A 24,152-nucleotide genomic window follows, 5' to 3' on the forward strand; every position below is an offset into this window, starting at 1 on the left:
CATCTTTCAATAAGTGTGCTGTTATTACCACACTGTCATATTTCATTCACTCCTTCGTTATTCATATGATATGTTTCGGCTTTACAAGACCTTCCTCAGGTACATTTTCTGTTGTTTCATTCTGTAAACTCCCTGTCGAGGAAGAAAGGAAACAAATGAATAAATATGTGTTGTGGCAATAACTGACCTGCCATTGAAACATTTAAGCAAGCTGCATTAGGAAGACGGAAAATAAATGCTGAGTACTCAGCTAGTGCAACAAAATTAAGATATAACTGGATCTAAATTGAAATAGCACTCCAAGCTGTCACAGTTAAGAGTGGCATATGCGAGTTAAGCACTTGCCAGTCTTTCATTCTAATTATGTTTCAAAAGCGATGAAAATCTACTTTTTCTTCTCCCGTAACTTTCATGCTACGACCGTGCCATAACTCAGCCGGCTTCTCACCGCGGCGTCGCGGCGTCGCGGCTTCAGTCTATGGTCAGTTTAGGTGGGGTTTGTGGTGTGCCGAGGAGCAGTGGGGTAGGTTTTATTCGAGTATGACTGTTTCCCTTGCCAGTATTAATTCCATCCAATCCTCAGTTTATCTCGTTTATTATCTGGAACTGATACAATGAGCCATTTATGACCTAAGTACCAAGGGACTCGGTCTCATCCCACCCTAAGAATAAAAAAGTGGAGCTTGTAGTTTGTACTTTCGCCCGATATTATTAGTGTGGTTAAATCAGTAAGGATGAGTTGGGCGGGTCATGCAGCAGGCGTGCGGAAGGAGAAATGCATGTAAATATGAACTCGAAAAACCTCAGTGAAAGAGGCTACTTGGAAACCTAGTCATATGAAAATTAAATTCAGAGAAATAGGATCTGAAAATGTGGACTGGATGTAACTGGCACAGCATGAGGTCGTAATTCAGGCTATCCTGAATACCAGTATGAAGACATTGCACGTGCTTTATCACATACGATTGACCATGACTGGTTACCTTGGAAACGAAATTGATGGTTGTACATAGACCATTGTTTGACACTGAACACCTTATAGCAATGAAATCCGTCCTGCCGGTAAAGTAATTTTTTTGGCAAAATCGACATTTGGCATTTGGGCCCCTAGTGTGCATACTGTTGATGAATATGTCATTATGCGGTTTTGTTTGGAGAGACAGTCTCCACAAATTACAGAATTTTATTGAAAACCATTATAGCTGTTTTCGAGAAAATGACATTTTGTTTTGGGAGGAGGGTCGATCTAAGAGGCCCTTATTTTCAGAGCTGGACTGGTCATATTCACTGGTCATTGAACTATGGCTGATAAACTGATAAATATCGGATATAAATACACTCCATTGGACAGGTAAGGCATTTCTCACAGAGGACAAGTGATATTAGTGACCATTTTCGGACAAAGAAGCACAAAGAAAGTGTACAAGCACCATCTTCAAGTACTAAATTTAATTCACGTTTCGATAAGAGTTTTGTGCTCGAAAATTAGCGTAAGTATGTAGCCGCGGTAGGTTCGCATGCCACTACTTCAGCTTTAGTGACTGCTCATCAAAATTGATTTCACGTATGTTTGGTGGAAAGTTGTCTGTGCTTGGAAAAAAACTAAAGTTATTGTAGCAGTTGTTCTTGATCTACTTGTTAATGAAGAATTATCTAATTGTCTGAAACCACCTCTGTTGCCGTATTATTTTTTCATTGCTAGTGGGGTGAGACTAAGTCCCTTGTACTGCGGCCACTTCTGGCCTATTGTACCAGCCCCAGATGATAGGTGAGGGTGATTGTGGAGCAATTGGTGGGATGAAGATTGGCAGGGAACCGAAGTACTCTGACAAAACCCGCCCCAGCGCCACTTTGTCCACCACAAATCCCACTTGACCAGACGCGGGATCGAACCCGGGCCGCCACGGGGGGAAACCAGCGACTAACCGCTTGAGCTATTGCGCGGCCATCTCTGTTACCGTAAGTGCGGATACATGTAACATGAAATCGATAAAGTAGTGCCAGTCATAGTTTGATTCTTTCATTCCGCGAAAGGTATCAATATAAATTTATTAGGCGTACACTTAGCCAAAGAAGAAAACCCTGAAACGTGTAATATGTCACGTGATAAGTGACTATAGACAGGGATTGGATTGATAATTGGATTTATTGAACACTTACAGATCGTAACTACAAGTAACTATAGCAAAGTCAGAGTTATATTACGACAGACGGTCAGTCGGCTAGTCTGTCTTGGTGTCAAGCACTCATCTGGAGCCCAATACCAGATTTTTATTACTATCAGACAATTGCTGATTTGTTGATGTAGGTCGCCCTCTCTGATGAGGGGATGGATCTGTCGTTTACAATTGCTGCTAGTCCTCGCCAGCGCAGCAATTCTTGGGCACCAGTCCGACGGGACTCATGACCTTATTTTACTGTCTCGTATTCGACACTCTCCCAACCTAGAGGGTCAGACCTCAGTATTTATATCCCCCAGGATCAGAGTGTCCAAGTTATACCCCCAGGCTTCACGCGGTCGAGTGATATAGCCTCGGAGCGGACCCAACAGAAAGCACCGTTCGTGTGTTCATTTGTGTGACGTGGTGTTACGTGTTCCATTGTAGCGGCACTGTCCGCCTAGCGCCGGACCGTGTGTGAACACCGTTACCAGCAGCTCCCCTGTTGTTGCTTGATGCCACTGCAGACGCGGACTTGATGGTTCCTCTGTTGCGTGTAAGGGCGGCCGTCTTCACGTGACATGGTAGCCATGGAAGTGTGTTTATAGAGCTTTTGCGTCGCAACAGCCGTCTCTGCTGATTAAACTATTCTAGCTTTCATCAGACATGCCACAATATATATTATATGTAAGCGCCCCATTCTAGAAGTTTCTCAGCTTCACCCATAACGGTTCAGAATGATAATATCTGAATAAAAATATGTGGATTTCGGTAGTTGAGGCTGTGAGTCACGCAGTTGAGTTGAGTCTGTTAATGGGCTTGGAAGCGATGTGCAGCATTCATGTATGGTGAAACAGTGAGATTAGATGCATATTTGTTAATGCAAAATGAAGTAGAAGGCAGTGCAGTGTCACAAGGTGCAATAGAATTGAACAAAACAAATTTACGTCAAGATCATAACAAAGTGAAAATAACTGCCAAAAACAAGATAATCTCACAATAACAAATATTTATGACAAGTGGATATGTCATCTCTAATTCCTCATGCAAATGCTGTTGGCCCAGGCAAAATTTTGATGATATTCTTATTTTAGTTTTCCTGAATGCAGAAAAATTATATTTGTTCCATGTAGTTTATATCTCTTTTAACGAAGCAGTAACTGCCATCTTTTGCAGAACTGCGCCAACTTTTCTCAGTATTCTTGCTCATATTCAGAATCATGATCACTGAGGTTGACAGTTTAATCTTTTCTGAACTCTTTATCAACTTCAGTGTACCACGCATCTCTTCCTTTCATCATTGGTCAGTTCATACAGCACTCTCAGAATGTCTTCATCTCAGATTAAATCTTGCCCTGGAAAGTAAAATTCCTAAATTATTCCCCTCTTTTGTACTTTGTACAGCTAGTAAATACAATAGGACAAAATAAAATACTAGCATGACTAGGCATGGGGGGTATGGAGTGAGCCAACAGTGATTATCTTGTAACTTTTAAGAAACCTTTGCTTACAACAGTAGGACATCATCATCATCATCATCATCAGTAATCTGTCAAGACGACAGGTCCACAGTCTCTTTCAAAACAATTCCTCCACTTNAAAACAAACAAAATGGCGTTTCTCCCAAGAATGATTAATTTTGGCACATTGTTCACAGCATAGCACCCACTTGAATGTTGACAGAAAAGCAGCATTATAAGTCAGTGAGATGATGAAACGAGAAGAACAGTATCTTATTGATATTACATACCACACTTTTGAAGTGTTGTTGAAGGCGCAGAAGTATATTTGAATTCAAAATGTCATGGCACACTTGGAATCATGTCACACATGGACTGGGAAATGCCACATTAATTGGCGTAAAACAGCCCATCCATAGTAAGCAGTCCTACTAATTTATCCTTATAACAGTTATAAAAACCTAACCTCTTACCCATCATACACAGTTCTAGTTTGCTGCCAAAGAAATATTGCCCATTATACCCATCAGAATTTACCTTTCTCACTTATATACACGCCATACGAAAGTACTCTCTTCAATGTCTCTTAAGTATCCTTGACTGTGCGTCTGGAGCCTGGTCTTCCAAGAAGCCACATGTTACCACTGGTAGGCCTTCCTAATTCGTTCTGTCTTGTTTCAGCCGGAAAACCTCCTCTACTATAGTCCAGACGAAGACAGTAAGATCATGATCAGTGATTTTGGACTCTCTAAAATGGAAGATTCTGGTGTAATGGCAACGGCATGTGGAACACCAGGCTATGTGGGTGAGAATCTTTCTCGCCCTGGTGCATCTCTACAAGTAGGGTCATAGATTCACATGTGGGTCATTGCACAGAGAAGCTCTTCACATTCATCACAGGATTGAAGTTCTAGTATTAGTATGCCCTCTTTAAGACATCTTTTAATCTTCTGTTTCTTGGTTAAACATTTATGTTGCAACATTCTGTTTAATTTTATTTTTAGTGTGTAAAATGCATCTTAAACATTTATTGTATGTATTACATTATATCATGAATCTTGACAAACACACACATCATCACACATTATTTCAATTTACTTATACATTGAAGAGGCTGCTTCTGTTTGCATGCAGATTTTTAAAGAGAGCAGTCCATAGTGTTCTTGCCGAGTTTGTTAGCTGTAGAACTACAGTCAGTCCTAGCTATTAAAATAAACTAAAATAATATCAGTAGTAAGTTGTATAATAATGTATGAAAAATACATATGTACGTGTACATGGCACTATGCTACAACCCGGATGGTCGCGGCTTCAAGTCCCGATGAGGTCATTGGAGTTTTTTCAATTGACCTAATCCTTCTGGCCGCACTATGGCCCTGGGGTCGACTCAGTCTCTAACAGAAATGAGTACCAGCAATTAATTAAACAATTTTCCTGAAGAGTGAAGAGCAGCTGGCACATAAGGCTGACAGCCTTACCGCCATCTTTGAGCTGATTGTCTAGATAATGTGGGACCCTCAACATCTCACAACCCTATGGGTCTTCACGGCCTCTTACAGGGATACCTTGACTTTTACTTACTTTACATGGCATATTTTATGTACTAAAAATATAATTCTAGTGCTTTTTGGATTGACAGAGTTTGTGATACTTATCCTTCAGTTTCTCCAAAAGAATTCTACAATTTGATCTTTTTTTGCACCATTTCAATTCATCTATCTAGGCACTAACTGACCATTTAATGTTGGCTCTTGTTAAAAATTACTACTGCTTTTTATTACATTAGGTCCAGCAGTATCCATTTGGTTGTATCAAATTCTGACGTGTTAAGCTATAGGAAAGAAAAAGGTTTTAAAACAGTTGTTTGTTTAATTATATTTTATTTCTGTATTCCGGTCCACTGCTAAATGATAATTGACTCACTGTCTGTGAAGGATATAGATGTGGGAGAGCAAGATTACCAGTATCACCACTTGACTGTGGTATCAGCATTCATGTAAACTTGGTGGTTGGTGTAGCACGAGGGGGTACCCAAAAGAAACCGAACTTATTTTTTTTTAACTTATTTATTCAAATTTTAAGCACAAACCTTCAATCCCCTTCAAAGTACTCTCCACTTACACTAATACACTTGTCTAGTCTTTTATTCCATTTTTCAAAACATTGTCTAAATTCATCTTTTGAGATGCTTGACAGTGCCTCCGTCTTTTTTTCCTTCACCTCAGCAACATCAGCAAAACGCTGAAAAAAATTTTTTTTCATTTCGGGACTCTTCTTTCAAAGCACAGCATGCTTCCACGCGACCTTGTTTTTGTTCAGCAGTCAGCAGTCGTGGCACGAATTTCGCAGCCACCCTTTTCATTCCCAAATCTTCTGTCAAAATTCGCTGAACTGAGCTCCAAGTCACTCCCGACAGCTCCACAATTTCTTCAATGGTCCGTCGTCGATCTTCCTTGATGATTTCACGAATTTTTACAACATTTTCATGTGTTCGGGCCATTGCAAAAACGACGATGACACAAAACAGTTGTCACTATAAACTCTGCCGAAACTAGTCCTTACCTTCTGAAGCAACGGTAGTCGGCTTATCGACTCAGGAATGTTAGCTCTATGCGCTCATAGCGGCAAAACGCGGTACTACAAAAGCTCTGCCCACAAAAAAATTAGTTCGGTTTCTTTTGGGTACCCCATCGTATATTGAACAAGTATGAATAAGTGTGACTTAATATTGTTAGGATAGTAATATCTAGCAACATTCGGTGGGCTGGGCATGTAGCTAGAAAGGGGAAGCTAAGGAATACATATATACAGTAATCTGTATAGGAGTCTTGGAAGACTGAAGATGAGATAGAAGGGTAGTATTATGAATATGATAGGTCTTAGGGTAGCAGTTTTTGCAGATGGAATTTGGATGGAACTGACGTAGGATCACATTTGGTACTAGGCTTTGTGATCATTGGTGTTGAAATTTTGGTTCTACTGCAAGGAGATTTTTTTTATTGCTAGTGGAGTGGGACTAAGTCCCTTGTACTGCAGCCATTTCTGGCCTATTGTACCAGCCCCAGATGATAGGTGAGGGTGATTGTGGAGCAATTGGTGGAATGAAGATTGGCAGGGGAAACCGAAGTACTCGGAGAAAACCTGCCCCAGCGCCACTTTGTCCATCACAAATCCCACTTGACCAGACCCAGAATCGAATCCGGGCCACCGTGGTGGGAAGCCAGCGACTAACCGCTTGAGCTATGCCATGGCCTAATTATTGTTTACTGCCTGTGTTAAATAGAAACAAGCCTCGAATGGAATAATGTTCGGGCCCTTAATAAGCCTTATACTGTATGTTCCTTTGTTACAATCAGGCTGAAAGAGCAGATAATTCAGGCAGATTCAGTTCACAAGAAATTAGATGTCTGAATCACTTACAGAAGGACAGTGCAAGTGTCTAGTAATTTACACATTAAGTGTACAACTTTGCTATTCATTCATTTGCTAATAAGAGTTCAAGACTAAGAGATACTATGCTATAGCGCTAATAACAAGTCATATTTCTGTCACAATCTTTATCACTGACAGCTTCTCACCACGGATCTTACTTTCACAGTATGTTTCAGTATTATTCGTATCTCTTAAAGGTAGTGCTTAACACTCACTTTGCATTCGAGATCACTGGCCATCGCTTCTCGACCAGAAGACCCATTATCCTGGCTGGGATTTTATATCATTTCCTCAGTACCACCAGAAAATCCTGGAACACTGCCATAAGATCGAACATAACCAGTTTCTACGTGATATCTTCCAATTTATAGTTGAGAATTACCCCATCCTTCAAAACTATACAACTATACTATACTGTACTGTACTATATGATAGTAAGCTGATGAAGCGAAGGAAGAATCAATCACTTATGATAGATGCATTCGGCTGTCTTTGTACCTCTCCTGCTGAGCTGACTGATATTTCTTGCAGCACACAGGACCTGACACACTCATGTCACACCATATTATAGCTCATTGTAATGATAAATAGATTCATCATTTCGACCAATAAAGAGAAACGAAGATTCTTCAATCGAAGTTATTTGTGCTACACAAAAAAAATTATGATTAGGCCGAATAGCTATGCAACTGTAATTCATAATATTAAGTTAGACTTTACCACCTTCACCACACACAAGCATATATACCCATTTGGGTTCATTGTTATGTGTATTTGTCTTATGCATGGAGTTTAAGACATAATACCTAAACATGCAACCATAAAACTTCAGTTATGTTAAAGGTGACCCATTTGATCAAGTGAAGTACACTGCGTTTTAACCTCATAACTTTGCAAGGCTATACAGCCAGATTTAAGCTCCAGTTAAATATTAATATGTTATTTGTAAAATAGTGTTTATCTTAAATAAATCCTCTTACATAATTATTGTCATTGGATGATGCTCTCCCTCATTTGTTATTGTGGCAGTATGTAAATTTCAGGCCCACTTCTTAAGTTGAACTGTTTTATTTTCTTGGGTTTCCAGCAACTACCATAAAGAGAAATGAGTAATTAAAGTCTGATCTGTTTCATTATATGGATAGTCACATAGTGATATGGGCTCTGATTGTTCCACATAATCAGAGGCCATCTTATTTCTTCATGAATACTGACTGGCCTGGATTGAAGAGCCAGAATTCTTTTCAGGTAGTTCCTCAACGATGCTATCAGTATCAAGACTGTGTAGCATCAGGAATCAGAACATGTGCTACTGCGTATTCATCCTTTGTGTGTTTATGTATAACAGTTTTTCATTTCATTTCTGATACACTGTATTCCCAGTTATCTCTGCTAATAAACAGGAAAAGATGTATAAATAAATAGAAACACAGATAATACAGTGGTAATCTTTGAGGGTGACTGAGTGATCATGGTGACTGTTAAATGCACAAATTCAGAAATGTAAACAAGGCATCCAGTCCATGTGATTTTTTCAGAAACCATAAGACTTTTTGAAATTGGTATTAAACATGAGACATGTTTCATTTTTCTCAACAAATTATGAAGAGTTCTTTCTCTTCTGATGTAACACCTGTATCCCATTGAAAGTAAACCATCGTTTTGGAGAAACATGCTGCTCTGCTTGCCACCTGCTTTCATGCTGGTTTCTTGCTTGGCTTATTCTAAGTTGAAGATGGAGGTGAAAAATTGGTTGGAAATATCGATTGATTTTCAACAGACTACACAGCATTATATCGCAGAAGATACAACTCTTCATAACCACCACTGTGAGATGCTCAAATTCTACAAATTTTCTTTGAAACATTTTTCACTCCAGTAAGTACTTAGTGAGTCCTGCTTGAGTTATGCACTCAAATACATGTAAGTCTTCATGTAAAGTGGTTGTTAAAATTGTGTGATGGAAACAAAAATTGAAGTGGCTGAACAGTTTTAAGTTAATTCTCAAATATCAGATTTCATGACATGTCTTTCAGTGGTTCTGCATACAGATGAATGGATGAATGGATTGAAATTAATGTGTGTTCTGTAGGGCTTTGAATCTGCCAAAGAGGTGCACAGAGAAGCCATAAATTAGATAATCCACAGAGAGAAAATGGGAGTCTACATTATAACTACAAATTTAAAAAGCTTGACTTTAAGAAATATTGTTTTTCTTTCTTTGATTGGAATGTATTTTTTGGAATTATGTAGTCAACTTTTTCTCTTTCACCTTTGAAGTCGCTCCAACTGAGATCTCATTACAAGTTCATTTTGCTTTGTAAAAATGTATTAAAATATGAAAATCCATCTTAGATATAATCAGGCCATACTGTGTTGTATAACAACACAGAATGGCCTGAAGAACTGGACACCGACACTATAGTTGCTATACAATATAACAACAAAGCGCGGCCTGAACAACTGGACAAGACACTGAAGTGTCCTCTTCGTCAAACAATGGAATCATGACATGGAATACGTTCATCTTCCTTTAAAGAGAAGAAGTATAAAGACATGAACCAAACTGGCTCTAGATTTTAACAAAACATTTTTGAAACAGTACCTTGTGAATAGACTAATTATAATGACTTATAAATGTTTTAACAAATTCATGGAAACCTTAGTAATTGTTAAAGGATTAATACATATTTTATATCTATGACATTGTAATAGTAGTTTCTGTAAAAACTGATTATTACCTATGATTAGTAGTTTTAATAATGTCCTTCTGAAGGTGGTTGCTCCAACCAAAACATGTAAAGGATGAAAGATGAAAAAACACCATATTTATCAGTAATACTGGATGGCGTTGATAATCTTTTATACTGTTATTAGTGGGACAGGCCAGGATGAACAAAGTCAAATATGCAGTTTATTATTCAAAGAAAATTAGTAGGATTTAACTTGTTGCATCTAGTAAGTAATCAGACTTCTGAGCGTAGTGAAATGTGAAATACCTGCGCCATGAGTCTGATGTTCTGATGTTCCCTAAATGGCCTTATTCATTTGCCTGTTTAAATATGATTCCGAATTCATGTAATGTGACTTTAAAGGTGTAAATCAAGGCGTTAAGTTATATTAGGATACTTCAGCCTTAGTTTTCTGTAATTTAATGGGAAGATAATTTGTAGTCTTTTCTTTTCATTGTTATGTTTGTCTATTCATCCTTCATAATGCATAACTTGTAGGCACCTAATGTAAGGAAGCATGATGGAGACTTTTCTTCTGTAATGGAGGTATAATATATTTTTATGCTGAAGATATTGTTTTATTTCTTGCAGCTCCTGAAGTACTTGCCCAGAAACCCTATGGCAAAGCAGTAGATGTTTGGAGTATAGGTGTTATATCTTACATTCTTCTATGTGGATATCCACCATTTTATGATGAAAATGATGCAAATTTGTTCGCCCAGATATTAAAAGGTGTTGTATAAATATTTTAAATATGTTTTGTCATTTGAATGTAATGTGAAATCAAAATAATGGATGTTTTTAATTTCTTTTAACTAAGATTGTGTTGACATACACAGTAAAAATTAAGACCTGAGTTATGGTAAAATAAATTATAATTCTGCACTTATGTTTTCCATATGATGATGTCATTTAATGAAATCCAAAAAGGTAAGCCTTCTCAAGTGTGCTTAACTGACAGGTGCAATATAACATTAAAGGGTTGGGTCATGGAAACATAATACTTCCATAGGTTATGGATTCAGTATGAAAAATGAATTAAACAATGTGGGGTTCTTGAAACTTTTACCAAGTCATGTAATATAAGGATGTGTCTTGGGTCATTACATTTTATTTGTGTGACATGTGCAGATATGCTGGAGATCTCATGTCAGGTAGTTGCTTTTATTTTTTATATAATGTCCATATTCGTTGGTTTTAAATAAATAGATAGGAAGGAAATACACTTTTTAGATTAGGAGTTCTTAAAACTTAAACATGTATAAAGGTAAAGTTGACCCTGTGCTTAATTAATTAAGCATAATGCCATGAAGGTGTGTGGGGGAGTGGATATATGGATCCACGTTTCTGTGACCTTGGCACTAGTTTCAGGTAAGTGGTCAGCTTCACACTCTGACTGCTTTACTCCTGGGGAAAGAGCCTCTGTTACCCATTGGATAGAAGGCTGGGTGGGCCCCAGAGCCAGTCTGGATGACATTTAGAAGAGAAAATTTTTAACCCAACCAGGACTCGAACTCTGACCCCTCAGTCATCCAGCCTGTAGCCAGTCGCTATACTGACTGAGATGTTGTAACAATATGAAGTTACTAGCTAGAGCTCTCACCTCCACCACCACTAAAAAATTCAGTTTATTCCAGTGCTTAAGTACAGCTTAAGGATCTCAGAAAAAAATAGATTTGAGGTAATGGAACTGAACTGTGTATGTAGGTACATTGATGTGAATAGAAATGCAACAGCCATGACTGTTTTCACATGTGGTTTCTAAAGACTCTACCATTCTAAGATAAACTCTATTACATGTTGTGTATTTTCCACTACTACTCATATGTTTATGTATAAACCGGCATATAAAAGCAGAATTACCAGTTACTCTGAAATCTATATTATTTAAAATATTTTTACTCCAGAAAGCCTTCTTTCATAATTCTTTATGTCCACGTTTGTCTATCCCACTTCTGAATTTTATCACATTGCAAAATATATCCTACAAATTTGAAGATGTGAATAATGTGTGGCCCCTTTCAGGTGAGTTTGAGTTTGATGCCCCTTACTGGGACGACATCAGTGACTCTGCCAAAGACTTTATTCGCCAGCTCATGTGTGTAGATGTAGAGAAGAGATATACATGTCGCCAGGCATTGGCACATCCCTGGTAAGCAACTAGAGACTTCATGATCTATATACAAGTCGTTCATTGGAAATAAACCATGAATATATCTCAATATTAGCTATTCAAAATTAAGGGCGATATTGTCATAGTTTCATACAGCTGGTCTTATACTTTGTAACATGACAAAGACTTGGGTGTTCTGAGAGAATGACATGAGATGAAAAGTAAATGAACAGAAACTAATAAGAGCTCTGTTTCATAAATAAGAAATGGGCAGAGTTTGTTGCTGTGTTCACATTTTAGGCAGGCATAACTAAAGTAATATAGTTTGTTTATTTTTACAATTGGAACGGTTACTAGTAATTATTTACAGATTCCACTATTTGTTGTGCAGTTAATAAGTTTTTCCTTCTGGTGATTTCATAACATCAAGTTTCCTCCCCTTTCAGGAGTCTATGTAAGCCCAAACCCCCATCTGAGTTCTCTCTCAAGACATTTTCATTTGCATCCTTATTCTGTCCAGTATCTGCTGCTGTAGAACTTTACATGGGCTGTGAACAGTTGTATTGTATTTCACTAGTTAAGATTTCAGCATGATATGAATACCAAAAACATGACATAAAATCTTAGGCTATCTTTATTTATTTATGTCTGCCATCACTGTTGTACATTGAAAACAAATTAAGAAGTTTTAGCGTCTCCAGTTCTAGAATAAATTAAACCCATATATATGGATTATTATGCTATGTTTCTAAATACCACATAAGGATCACCTAATTGCCAGACTAGGCAAGGAACTATGTAGCAATGTTGTGTAATTGCTGCTGCTTGTTTAACTTACATGAAAGACTAAATTGTGATTTATTTTATTTTATTATAAGCAAAGAAAGAGTCGAGGAGGATGAGATGGGCAAGGCATGTAGCATGAATGGGGAGGGAGGTGGGGCAGAGAGGAATCCATATAGGATGTTGGTGGGAAAGCCAGAAGGAAAGAGACCACTGGGAAAACCAAGATGTAGGTGGGTGGGCAATATTAAAATGGATCTTGGACAGATAGGATGGGATGGTATAGATTGGATCAATATGGCTCAGGATAAGGACCAGTGGAGGGTTCTTCTGAACATGGTAATGAACCTTCGGGTTCCATAAAATGCTTGGAAATTCTTGAGTTGCTGCACAATTGGCAGCTTCTCAAGAAGGGCTCAGCTCCATGAGTGAGCAACAAGTACAGATAGATGCCTTTTAATTCGAAGTAAATTTATTTTTTTTTCCGTGTTATTTTGTTCACATAAAGAATGTACAATGAAAATGAAGTGACTTGATAACTATGCTCTTTCAGTTAAATTATCTGCATACTGGTGGAAGAAGTGCCTTTAAAAGGCAGCAAATTAGATGGTGTAGTCTCATGAACTCCCCATATACAGAAGCATGTTATTTTCTGAAACATAAGGGTTAATTTTTTCTTTTCCAGGATATCTGGTAATGCTGCCAGTAATAAGAATATTCATGGAACTGTATCTGAACAGCTCAAGAAGAACTTTGCCAAGTCGCGGTGGAAGGTAGTATATAACTCTTCTTAATTGACACTTGAAAATGACTCCACTTGCCAGGTCTTCACAGTTTCTTCTTCTCTCTTTCTCTATGAACAATACTGCTTTCCATTCTCTGTTTGAAAGGTGAAAGTATCTACTCTTCTGTCCCCTTATTAATTATATTCAGAGATCAAAACTTGGTAAATTATAAGGTCTTTTGTGAGAATATATTTTTGTCTTCGTTATCCTAAGTGCCATTTTTTTTCTTAATATTTATGCCACTTTCTTAAAATGCATACATCTTGTGCAGGGCTTCTGATAACAGATCCTTCAAATGTGCATACATTTGATTTTGTTTGCCATCTGTAAAAAAATCCAAAGAAATATTTATCATCATTCATTGATTCCAAGACAAAAAATATCAGACACTATTTTAAGGACAATACAGTATTATGATTTCATCAGTAATTGAGAACACATCAGAAGTCTGATTTCAGCAGGGTATATTTCTTATTATGAAAGAGCAGCATAATTTTTTTTTGCCTGTAATTAAAGGAAGTTTTATGTTGTTGTTGTTGTTGTTGTTGTTGTTGTTGTTGATGATGATGATTATGATGATGATGATGACAGATTATGAAATTAACAGCTCTGAAGAACTGTTTACATTCAGTCTTATTTGCAAGACCAGTTGGCTCCTTTCTTTTTCGTCTATTCACACATTATTGCAGTATTACACCTTTGTGACACTGCACTACTGCATTCCCCCTCCTTCCAAACACATTAAGTAACAAGAATGATATCAAACACTCATCCCTTTTTCCCAGACTCAGTAATTACTGAAGAAGAATGAAATTAAGCACTCATTCACAACTAACAGCATTGCAATATGGTACAGAACGTTGTACAAAATGGCAGTAGAAACATTTAATTGGAAATTTGAGAAAAAGTTCAGCGTTATGACTTTTGAATAAATTGATCTTTACACCATACTGGACCTCTTCAGACATGCTAACATTTTCCAGCTGCAGTAATTTTGCTGTCTACTGGCATAGACAGATCAGTCATAGAAGGTTCACTCTCTGTAAATGGTGTCTTCACCAACAGACACAACATTGTCTACGGAAGCTGTGAATGGATAAACTGTAGGTCATGTGAAGAATGAGGCAAAATTTCCATGGCTGGTTGAAGATATGTAGATTCAATGTTGATGGGCTTAGCAGGTGAAGTTGTGCTATTTTTCCTCCTTGTTATGGATAACAGAAATTTGAGACATTTCTCTCCAGCTGAGATTCTTCTGGAGTGTATACATTTACAGCTGAACAATGGTGCTCAGTTACCATTCCTGATTCTGAATGAACTTTGGCTGATAACTTATTTTCTCGTTGGTTTCTCATAAGTGTGAAATCACTTGGATTTGCTTGGTAGAGACTGACTCCTTTTGTTAGCATAAATCTTGCCTAAATACTTTTGCCATATGTCTTCCTCCAGAATATCTCAGTTTCAAAGTGGAAATCAGGAAACTTAGAACAGATGGGCTTAAGCAACATAAGCTCAGTAGGTGGAATACCTGTAACTATGCAGATGAGGTGTACAGCCATAAGTCAGTGGATGTGTTAAAAGAGTCACTCTCTAATTCTCACCAGTATCCTGAGCAATATGCAACTTGTTAAATAGGTTTCTATTTTGACATTCTGTAACCCCATTTACCTGCAACCATAGTACAGTTATTAGACAATATTCTGTGCCCATATCTGAGAGGACATTTTGAAAACTTCTGGCACAAAGTGAGGTGCATTATTCAATGTAGGAAGTACTCATAACAATAAAATGTAGCTCTCAAAACTTCTGTGACCCTAGTAGTTGTTTATTCCTTCATGACTGTTACTTCTTCAAGAAATCAGGAGTAATAATCAGCTGTACAGCACAAATGATCAGAAAGCAGATAACTTATAAAATCAATTGCATCTATATCCCAGCTTGAGTTGGTAAGGAAATGTGTACTGTAATTTTTGAAGGATTGGATGCTTCCATTTGGTAACCATGGTAACTCTTCATAAAGTTTTCCACATCAGTATTTATTCCTCTCCATCGCCTCTTTACATGTAGCCTTCTGTGTATTGTGGTTATGCCCAGATGACCCTCATGAGCTTGGTCCAAATCTTGGATATATAGACATCTAAAAAGGACAGTGAGGTTACCACAAAGAGCAGTATCTTTCAGCATTTTAAATTGAGTTTGAAGGAGCTTATAAAACCTTTTGTGGTTTGCATATCGGTTGCACTGGAGGCTCTTGATCGGTTGCTGAATTTATTTATTTATTTTTTTAAGTTTCATGCCTAATTTCTGATGAAGTCCTAGTCTTTGGTAATTCTGACATTACTGTTTGATAAACTTACTACTATGATTCAGCTACTGAAATTCCTGGAAGCTGAAGCGGTCTTCATGGTAAAGTTAGTTTTAGATACAGGATTGTGAAATGTCTTTTTTGTGTTGTCACCATTATGCTATGAGTGAGTCTGGGGATTCCATTCTGTTGCTACAGACCTTTAAGTGATAGAACATGCAGCTGTCCCTGTACAGTCTACAAATGCAAGTCCAGTCAGCAATTACTATTTTTGTACTTCCTCATTTTAACAGTTGATATGATCAGGAATTAAATTTATAGCTGAACAATGCACAGTATTACACGGTATGAATACTTTTGCCTATTGTTATGAAATATAGTGAATGAAAATAAGAGCCCTGACTAAAACTCAAGAGTTATAAATATGTGAGCTTTGTTGTTTGAGAGAAGTTATGTTTCAGTCTCTGTTCTTGATATTCTTATGAGGATAACACAAGCAGAAAACAGAACAACCAATAAAGTAAGTTTCCAAGGGTTGTGATGTATTTAAAGAACCTATTGTTTCATGTATACAGTGAAATAATTATGACCTACAGCTCTTAATCTCATCAAATCAATAATTGTATATTTACACTTATATATATAGACATCACATTCTCCTTATATTGTGAGAATTGTTTTAGTTATGGTGCTTAGCAATGATATAAACATCTTGTTCTTAACTTTTTCGGTAATTTTGTGCTCTCTTTTTCAACTATAATTTCGCACACATTCTTTGCTGTATCATCTGCAAATCAGTTCAAATCGTTATGTATGATCTTCGTTATAATTCAGTTTAAATCATATTACAACCGTATCTTGTCATTAACGTGGGATTATGTAGTTGTCACCACCATTGAAATATTTCTATGCTGTCTGAATGTGTTCGGGTATTAGATGTGTGAAATAATTCTCTTGCTTGATAACAAACATTCCTTATGTCTTTTGAAAATGTATTGTTATTCTCCTTCTTAAGGGAGCAGAGACATATCATGAATGCAAATAATTATGAAAGTAAGGCAAGAGCTAATTGTTTTCCATTATGAAAATATTTGTTACAGTACTTTCATTGCAAAAACTGAGATAGTTATTTTGGTAATAGAGACCTACACAAGAGGAATGATTGTGGTAATCCATAATTCTCATTTTCCATGCCCATTACTCAGCTAGGGATGATCCTAGTAGACATTTCTGAAGAGCTTTGTTTCTGACATTAGAAAACTTGCATTGCAAATGGAATGTAGATATTTGTGCGTGTTATTTTTGTTGATTTTACTGGTTCATAGAATATGCCTTACTAACAGAAAAACAATAAGACATAACACTGAAGAAACACGTGATGTAACTAACACTTATTTGAAACTTGTCAGTTCTTTCAATTGTATTGGTCTATCACTTTTTAGTTAGAATCATCGTTGAAGTATAATACCCAAGCTGTATGAAAATTTGTGGTGGTCTTTCAGTATACAGGTTTTGTATACAGTTTATCTATGGCATAAGAAATTTGGTGTTTGAGATTTGAAATGTGCTGAGAGATAAGAGTAAACTTCTGTATTCTATGAATCAAATTCAAATCGTATACATATTTGAATTGAAAGTTATTTTTTTTATTAACAAAGACATATTGATCAGAGTGTCTGTTTATTACAACATTTTGCATTCGGATAGGGTGAAAACCTTCAAAATAATTTTACATATAGAGCAAATAATATCTCAGAATTATGTTGTTTGAATATGTCGCTTTGATATCAGCAAGAAATCTCAGATGTGTATCAGAAGTTTTGCAAGCATTGTATGTGGATTTTGAAGGCAGTGAGAGAAAGAGAGAGAGAGAACACAGCAGCAGCCTTTGTGGTGCGAACATCAAACTACTGTTTGTTTCTCCACAGCAATTGATGCACGCCATTGCAATGGTCCACAAGATGCAGAGATTAGCTCTGAATAATTCTAGTAGCATGGATGTTGATGAAGCACACAAGTGTACAACTATTGAGGAGGAGGAGGAGGTAGAGGAAGGTATTTGGATTCTGACCGACATGACATGTTGCCTTGTTTCAAGTTGTTTGTTAGATGTTTTGGCTGACTTACAGCTGGCTCGCTTGCTCAATTGTCAGCTCACTCAGATGTACTGTGAAATTCATCCATTCATATATGTATGTTGCATAGGATTGATTGTATTTCAGTGTTTTAATAATTTTTTGAATGCTGCCCTTGTAATGAGTATATTTATGTACAAACTAATTTGACCATGATGTTTTCTCAGAACCATAGCTGTTTGAGAGGAAATGCATCAGTTTGTGTCCCATACTTTCTGTATCATGACGCCAGTTACATAAAGTATAAATTGGAAGCATTGGGTCATACATACCCCCATATGTTTCCAAAAAAGCATCAAATCAGCACCAGATAAGGGAAAATATTTGAATGTTTCAAATAGAACATTATGGAACCCCAATGTAAGACTTTTCCTTTGAACTCAGATGCAGAATCACTTTAATAGAAATTATAGGGCCTTATTCTCTTATGCAGTCCAAGTACAATATATTTTTCTATGTTTGTAAGTGGTGAAATATGAACATAATTTTTCTTGAAATTTGTATACTGCTCTTGTAGTTCATTTCTTGTTATAATTTGTATTCAGTCTTTGAGCTTTTCGGTCAAAAGGCTGTAAAAGGAAGTCCATCTTTAAAGGGGATGCAGGTTGCCTTTCTGTTCCATCTTTTTACAGCCTGTTCCATGGTAACAGTGGAATTATCATCACTCTTTTAGCACTAAATCATGACTCTGTTTCATATTTAAAAGAAATTGATTCTACATGAATCCTTAAAAAACGTCTTGTATTCCTTTTCTGAATTCAATTAATATATGAAATGTTTAGGAGTTTCATATTTATAATTTTTACATACTGCAAAAAGTAGGCTTTATTTATAATAATCATGTCTTTTATACTAGCAGGACACATTCCTATTTATTAACAGCTTCTGACATGCATGGCAAATTTATTTGTTGTTGTGTGTGTAAACATCTTTGAGAGTGTATCATCACCAGATTATGACTTAACCGATCATATCATCATATTACGGTTAAAAAATTCTGTGTCCCAACATATGCTGAAGATATTTAAGGACATGTAGGACATTACTTTCATAAGGTTGCCGACTGAAGTTATAATACACCCTCACAGATATTTTAGACAGAGTATACTTCGATGAGTATTTATATGATCTGTTAACCACGTCACTGCTAGCCTAGAAGTTGAAGCATTTAATAACTTGCTCAGGACAAAATGGAGAAAACTGAGGCATAACAACTTCTATGGAAGATTTGTTTTCACTTGTGCCCTCAAAGATGTTTTAGACAAAAGCTAACATTTTGGTCTCTGACCTATGGAAATTAAATTAAATACTGAACAACCAATTTCACTTAACCAAAATATTTGTTAAAGTTAAATTTTCTTGATTTGTTTTCACTAATGATTTCAAAGATGTCTCACACATACGCTAATATTTTATTCTTTGACTTGTGGAAATGAAGTGAAATATTTGAACCACAAACTTCAGTGAATGAAAACATTTGTTAAAATTAAATTTCCTTGCAATGAAATTTCTGGTAATGTTCATTCACTTTGAAGATATTTGATAGCAGTTGAATACCTTATTTGCTTAAGCAGGATGTCAGAAAGCAGGACCAAGGAGTCAGTTAAACTCCAGTATTCTGAAGTGTAAACAGTAACATATTCAATGAAATGTCCATTCAATCATGGCTTCTTAATAGACGATCTAGTTGATGTTACAGAGAAGTTTTCAAATTACCAGTGGTGCTACTCACTAAGTATTCATTGTTGCTGTGATTAATAAAGATAATTATTCATTAAGTAATGGAGTGTGCAAACTGTTCACACTACCACCATGCATGTACCCAACCATGACTCAGGAACAAAACCTGAAGGCACTGCAAGTATCCACCCAGCTGTGGAATTCACTGAAGCAGATAGTGTGTGGCTCTGAGAGTGAAGGGAAACAGTAATTATTGAGAAAGTGATGAATAATTGCTAACTTTATTTTCAAATTTAGGATACTGCAGCTCTTTCCTCAAAAGCTATAAAAAGTTATGGATACAATATGAGAGCAGAATACTAAATGCAAAATCAACACTAATTATAAAATATGAACTCCTATATGTTTCATTAAATTTCTACTGCATTTAGAGGTGGAAATGAGTCTGTCATAAATATCAACCTTCAAAAACAGACTAAATAAAACAAAGAGAGTAAACACACAAGAATAAGAGTATAGGTTTGAAACTGAGTATCATAAAATAATTGTGTGATATGCTTCTAGTCATCTATGTAGGCAAGGGATGGATATTTACTTTTGTTTGTTAAGTTTACTGTCTTGAATGATATTTGGGTGAAGAGTTGATGCTTTGTCAGAGGAGATAAGGATTTATTTTTAAATTTTTGTGCTTCCTTGCCTATATCTATACATCTCAGTTCATATATGTGTTTGGTTATGACTTTCATTTAGTTTTTCACCATAATGTTATGGCTGGAATGTAGTATGAATTGTGTGACTAATGCATGTCTTCTGAAACTTGGAAATATCTTTGATCACGGGTGAGCTTCAGTTTACTTATTTAGCTTTTGATGATGTTGCATATTTCTGGGACTACGTAGGATATCACTTGAATGGTCTTATTTTTTAAATTGTTTAATTATACTAATAGGTGGCTTTTCACATAAGATTGAAAATTTTCAGCCTGTTGAACTTAATTTGCACCTTTTTGTTCCATTGCAGTGTAGTGTGTCCAAGAATAATCTCTGTGATATTGGACTCTGAGATTTATTACAAAGATTAGGTTAGGCATACACATAACAATGAATATTGTATTTAAGCATCATGTTAACACTATACATAATATCTACACACACAGACCAGTTAACAACATAACTAATCTAAGAGCATGGAAAGACCTACAAGCCAAGGGAGCATACATAACACTGATAATAACACTATATCGACAACCTTAGAAACTGCACAAATACTCACACTGCAAATGAAAATGCAGTGCGAATCCAACGGTGAGAAATACTCACAAGCAAATATCTTTTAAATGAATGGATGATAACCACAATGGAAATAACATTAAGATTTTAATTCATTTCAGTTTTAATTCCAAGTGTAATTCGTTTTGATTAGGAAATATCGCTTTCACAGGCTGAATATAACTTTGACATACAGTACAACAGTTTTAGCAATACAGACAGCACTTGATGATATCAGTATACAGCCGAAACATGTAGTGAGGAAGAAGGGCGGCTAGATGATAAGTCACAGTTAAAACGGAAATATATATGTACAAAGTATAACAATGAAGTTTATGCATAACTGCATAAGTATGTAGAAGTCAATCAAATGTAGCTAGTTTAAAATGAGGTAGTAAAAGTTTGCCTTTTCATGTTTTAGCCATTATTGGCCAACATCAGAACGTTATAAAGGAACTACTTTACATATTTTGTTGTTTGAGTATAGGTTGTTACTGTAATATCATAAATGGAATTCATATGGTTATAGAAATTAAAAATAAATATGTATTACAGTTAAAATTGTTGAGAATCTATTAATGTAAAAATGTTCATGTTGGTAATAGTGATCTATATTCAATTGTTTTTGTTCTGTATTATAATAGAAACTTTCTTCTCATCCAGTATGGCTGTTAAGTGATATGTAAGCATGACACAAAGAAAATTAACAGGTTATGGGCCCAGATTTGCTCAAAAAAAAAAAAAAAGGAAAAACTGAAGGACGCTGACTCATTTCCATTGTGGGATTTTGAAATCAAGATTCTGATGTGTCCAAAAGAACTGATAAACATCGTTGATGGCAGCGGCCTGTTAAGTGACCAAGGAAGAGACGAAGAAAATATAAGGAAATGGAAGATGCAAGATGCAAAGTGCCAATACTACATAGTGAGAATGATAGAGAAACACCTGAAGACCCGCATTGTGACATGCACAACCGCGAAAGAAATGTATGACACATTTAAGCAAATTTATCAGCGAGACACCTTTCAGCAGAAGCGCCTTCTGCTACAATAGTTCTACAACTTAAAGTATGACAAAACTAAGGATATGATGACGAATGTAAGTCATATGCAGAACATTGTCTTCAAGCATCGTCAACTGAACCAAAACGTTGATGAAAACATGATCATGACAAAAATAACAACAATTCTACCAGAAGACTACAAACACTTCAGCACCACCTGGGACTCAACGGCGACCATGGACAGAACCCTTGACAACCTGGTGGCCACATTGATGTTGGAAGAAGTGAAGTGCAAGATCATGACTAAAGAAGAGGAAAACATAGCTTTTAAGACAGTAACTGAAACCAAAAGTAAAACCCCTTTCAAGTGTTTCAGTTGTAATCAAATAGGTCAACTGCCCCAACAAAGGTAAGAGAAATTGCTCTATCCGTAAAAGGAATAATCAATCTGAAAAGGACTGTTATTTTAAAGATAGGAATAAAAGAAGCAAGGTCAATTTTCTAGCTGAAGCAGCAGGAACCCACATGAGTGATGCAAATGGAAAAAACAAAATGTATGTAGTGGATAGTGGTAGCACATGTCATGTGACAATTGTGAAGACTGATTTGATACATACTAAGCAGTATACTCAGTGTATAAAGGTAGCAAAGAAAAATAAAAGTATGACTGCAAAAGAAGTAGGTAATTTGGAATTTAAAGAGTGTAGTTTGAAAAACGTTTCATATGTTCCATAACTCAGCAAAAACCTGCTGTCAGTGCACTGTATTACAGAAAATGATGGAGAAGTGTTGTTTACGAAAGAGAAAGTCCAGACACTCAAGGACAAAAATGTTGTAATCGAAGGAAACAAAAGAAAATGGATTGTTTGTAGTTAACTTTAGCACGATGAATGAAGCTATGATGACTCAGCAAGATACAAGTATAGAGTGGCATAGAAAGCTAGGTCACATAAGTTATGCGAATCTTAGGAAACTACAAGAGATATGCCAAGGGATACCAGAAAGTGTGAGCAAGTGTAAAAATGTTGATATATGTTCAGTTTGTATGCAGGCCAAACAAGTGAGACTCCCATTTGATACAGAAAGCTGGAAAGCCATTAGAGATATTTCATAGTGACGTGTGTGGACCAATTGATCCCACCACTTATGACAATAAGAAATATTTCCTTACATGTGTGGATGATTATACGCATTTTTGTAAGATATACCTGTTAGAAAATAAGAGTGAAGTGTATACCTTTTTGAAGGAATATGTAAATGAAGCTGAGTGTCACTTCAATACAAGAGTGAGAAGAATAAGATGCGACAGTGGAGGGGAATATAAGAACATCACCTTGAGAGAATGATGTAAGAACAAGAGGATTGTAATGGAATTTACTACACCATATTCGCCACAGCTAAACGGCACTTCCGAAAGGATGAACCGTACCATTGAGGAAAAGGCAAGTGCATTGATTTTTGACTCAGGTTTAAGTAAGAGAATGTGGGGTGAAGCTGTACTCACTTCTGCATACCTGCTAAACAGAAGTCCAACAGTGACAGTGAATGGAACACCAGTGGAGAAATGGTACGGAAAAAGACCAAATCTGGCTGGATTGAAGATTTTTGGTTCAGAAGTGTACACTAAAATTCTCGGACCATTGAAAAAGTTGGACAGTCTTAGCAAGAAAGGAATATTCGTTGGATACAACACAAATGGCTACAGAAAATGGGATCCAAATACTGAAAGGACCTATGTCTCTAGAGATGTGACAATCACAAGTAAACATGTGACAACAAATAAACAAAAGGAAATGGAAAGAGTGATAGATCCAGAAGATAAGCCAAATACTCCAGATCAGGAAGATAGCGAAATGCAGCAAGAACCCGAAGCAGACAACAATGAAGAAGAACCAACAGATACTGAAGAGGATGAAGAAAATGAAAATGCTGACCACAAGGATAATGGAAGGAAAAACAATGGACAAAAAGAACATGGATATGCATTGAGACCAAGAAGAAACATTCAAATGCACCCAAAGTACCGAGACTATCACACAGAGAGTCAGAAGGAGGGTATACTCACCTATACATATGATGAGTGCATGGAGAGTGAAGACAGCGAGAAGTAGAAGAAAGCCATTAAAGAGGAAAAGGAATCGCTCTACCAAAACAAAACTTGGATATATGTAAACAGAGAGAACGCAATGGGCAAAAAAATTCTGACCAGTAAATGGGTTTTCAAAATAAAGGATGATGGAAGACACAAAGCCAGACTTGTTGTGAGAGGATGTCAACAAAAGGAAGGGGAAATAGAT

General features: G+C 36.5%; 1 protein-coding gene across 3 annotated transcripts in view; it reads left to right on the plus strand.

Annotated features, from left to right (window-relative positions):
* LOC111873203 (calcium/calmodulin-dependent protein kinase type 1) overlaps positions 1-24,152 on the plus strand; it is a 310,803-nt gene that overhangs the window by 260,133 nt on the left and 26,518 nt on the right. For 2 of the 3 annotated variants that reach the window (XM_023867716.2, XM_023867718.2), the window contains 5 exons: positions 4,301-4,424; positions 10,375-10,515; positions 11,809-11,935; positions 13,365-13,452; positions 17,698-17,824. In XM_023867716.2, coding sequence (XP_023723484.1) covers positions 4,301-4,424; positions 10,375-10,515; positions 11,809-11,935; positions 13,365-13,452; positions 17,698-17,824 — 607 coding nt within the window. The remainder of the gene's footprint in view (positions 1-4,300; positions 4,425-10,374; positions 10,516-11,808; positions 11,936-13,364; positions 13,453-17,697; positions 17,825-24,152) is intronic. The other variant, XM_023867717.2, reaches the window with a different exon arrangement.

This window comes from Cryptotermes secundus, unplaced genomic scaffold (genome assembly GCF_002891405.2).
Source record: "Cryptotermes secundus unplaced genomic scaffold, Csec_1.0 scaffold540, whole genome shotgun sequence".
Taxonomy (NCBI): domain Eukaryota; kingdom Metazoa; phylum Arthropoda; class Insecta; order Blattodea; family Kalotermitidae; genus Cryptotermes; species Cryptotermes secundus.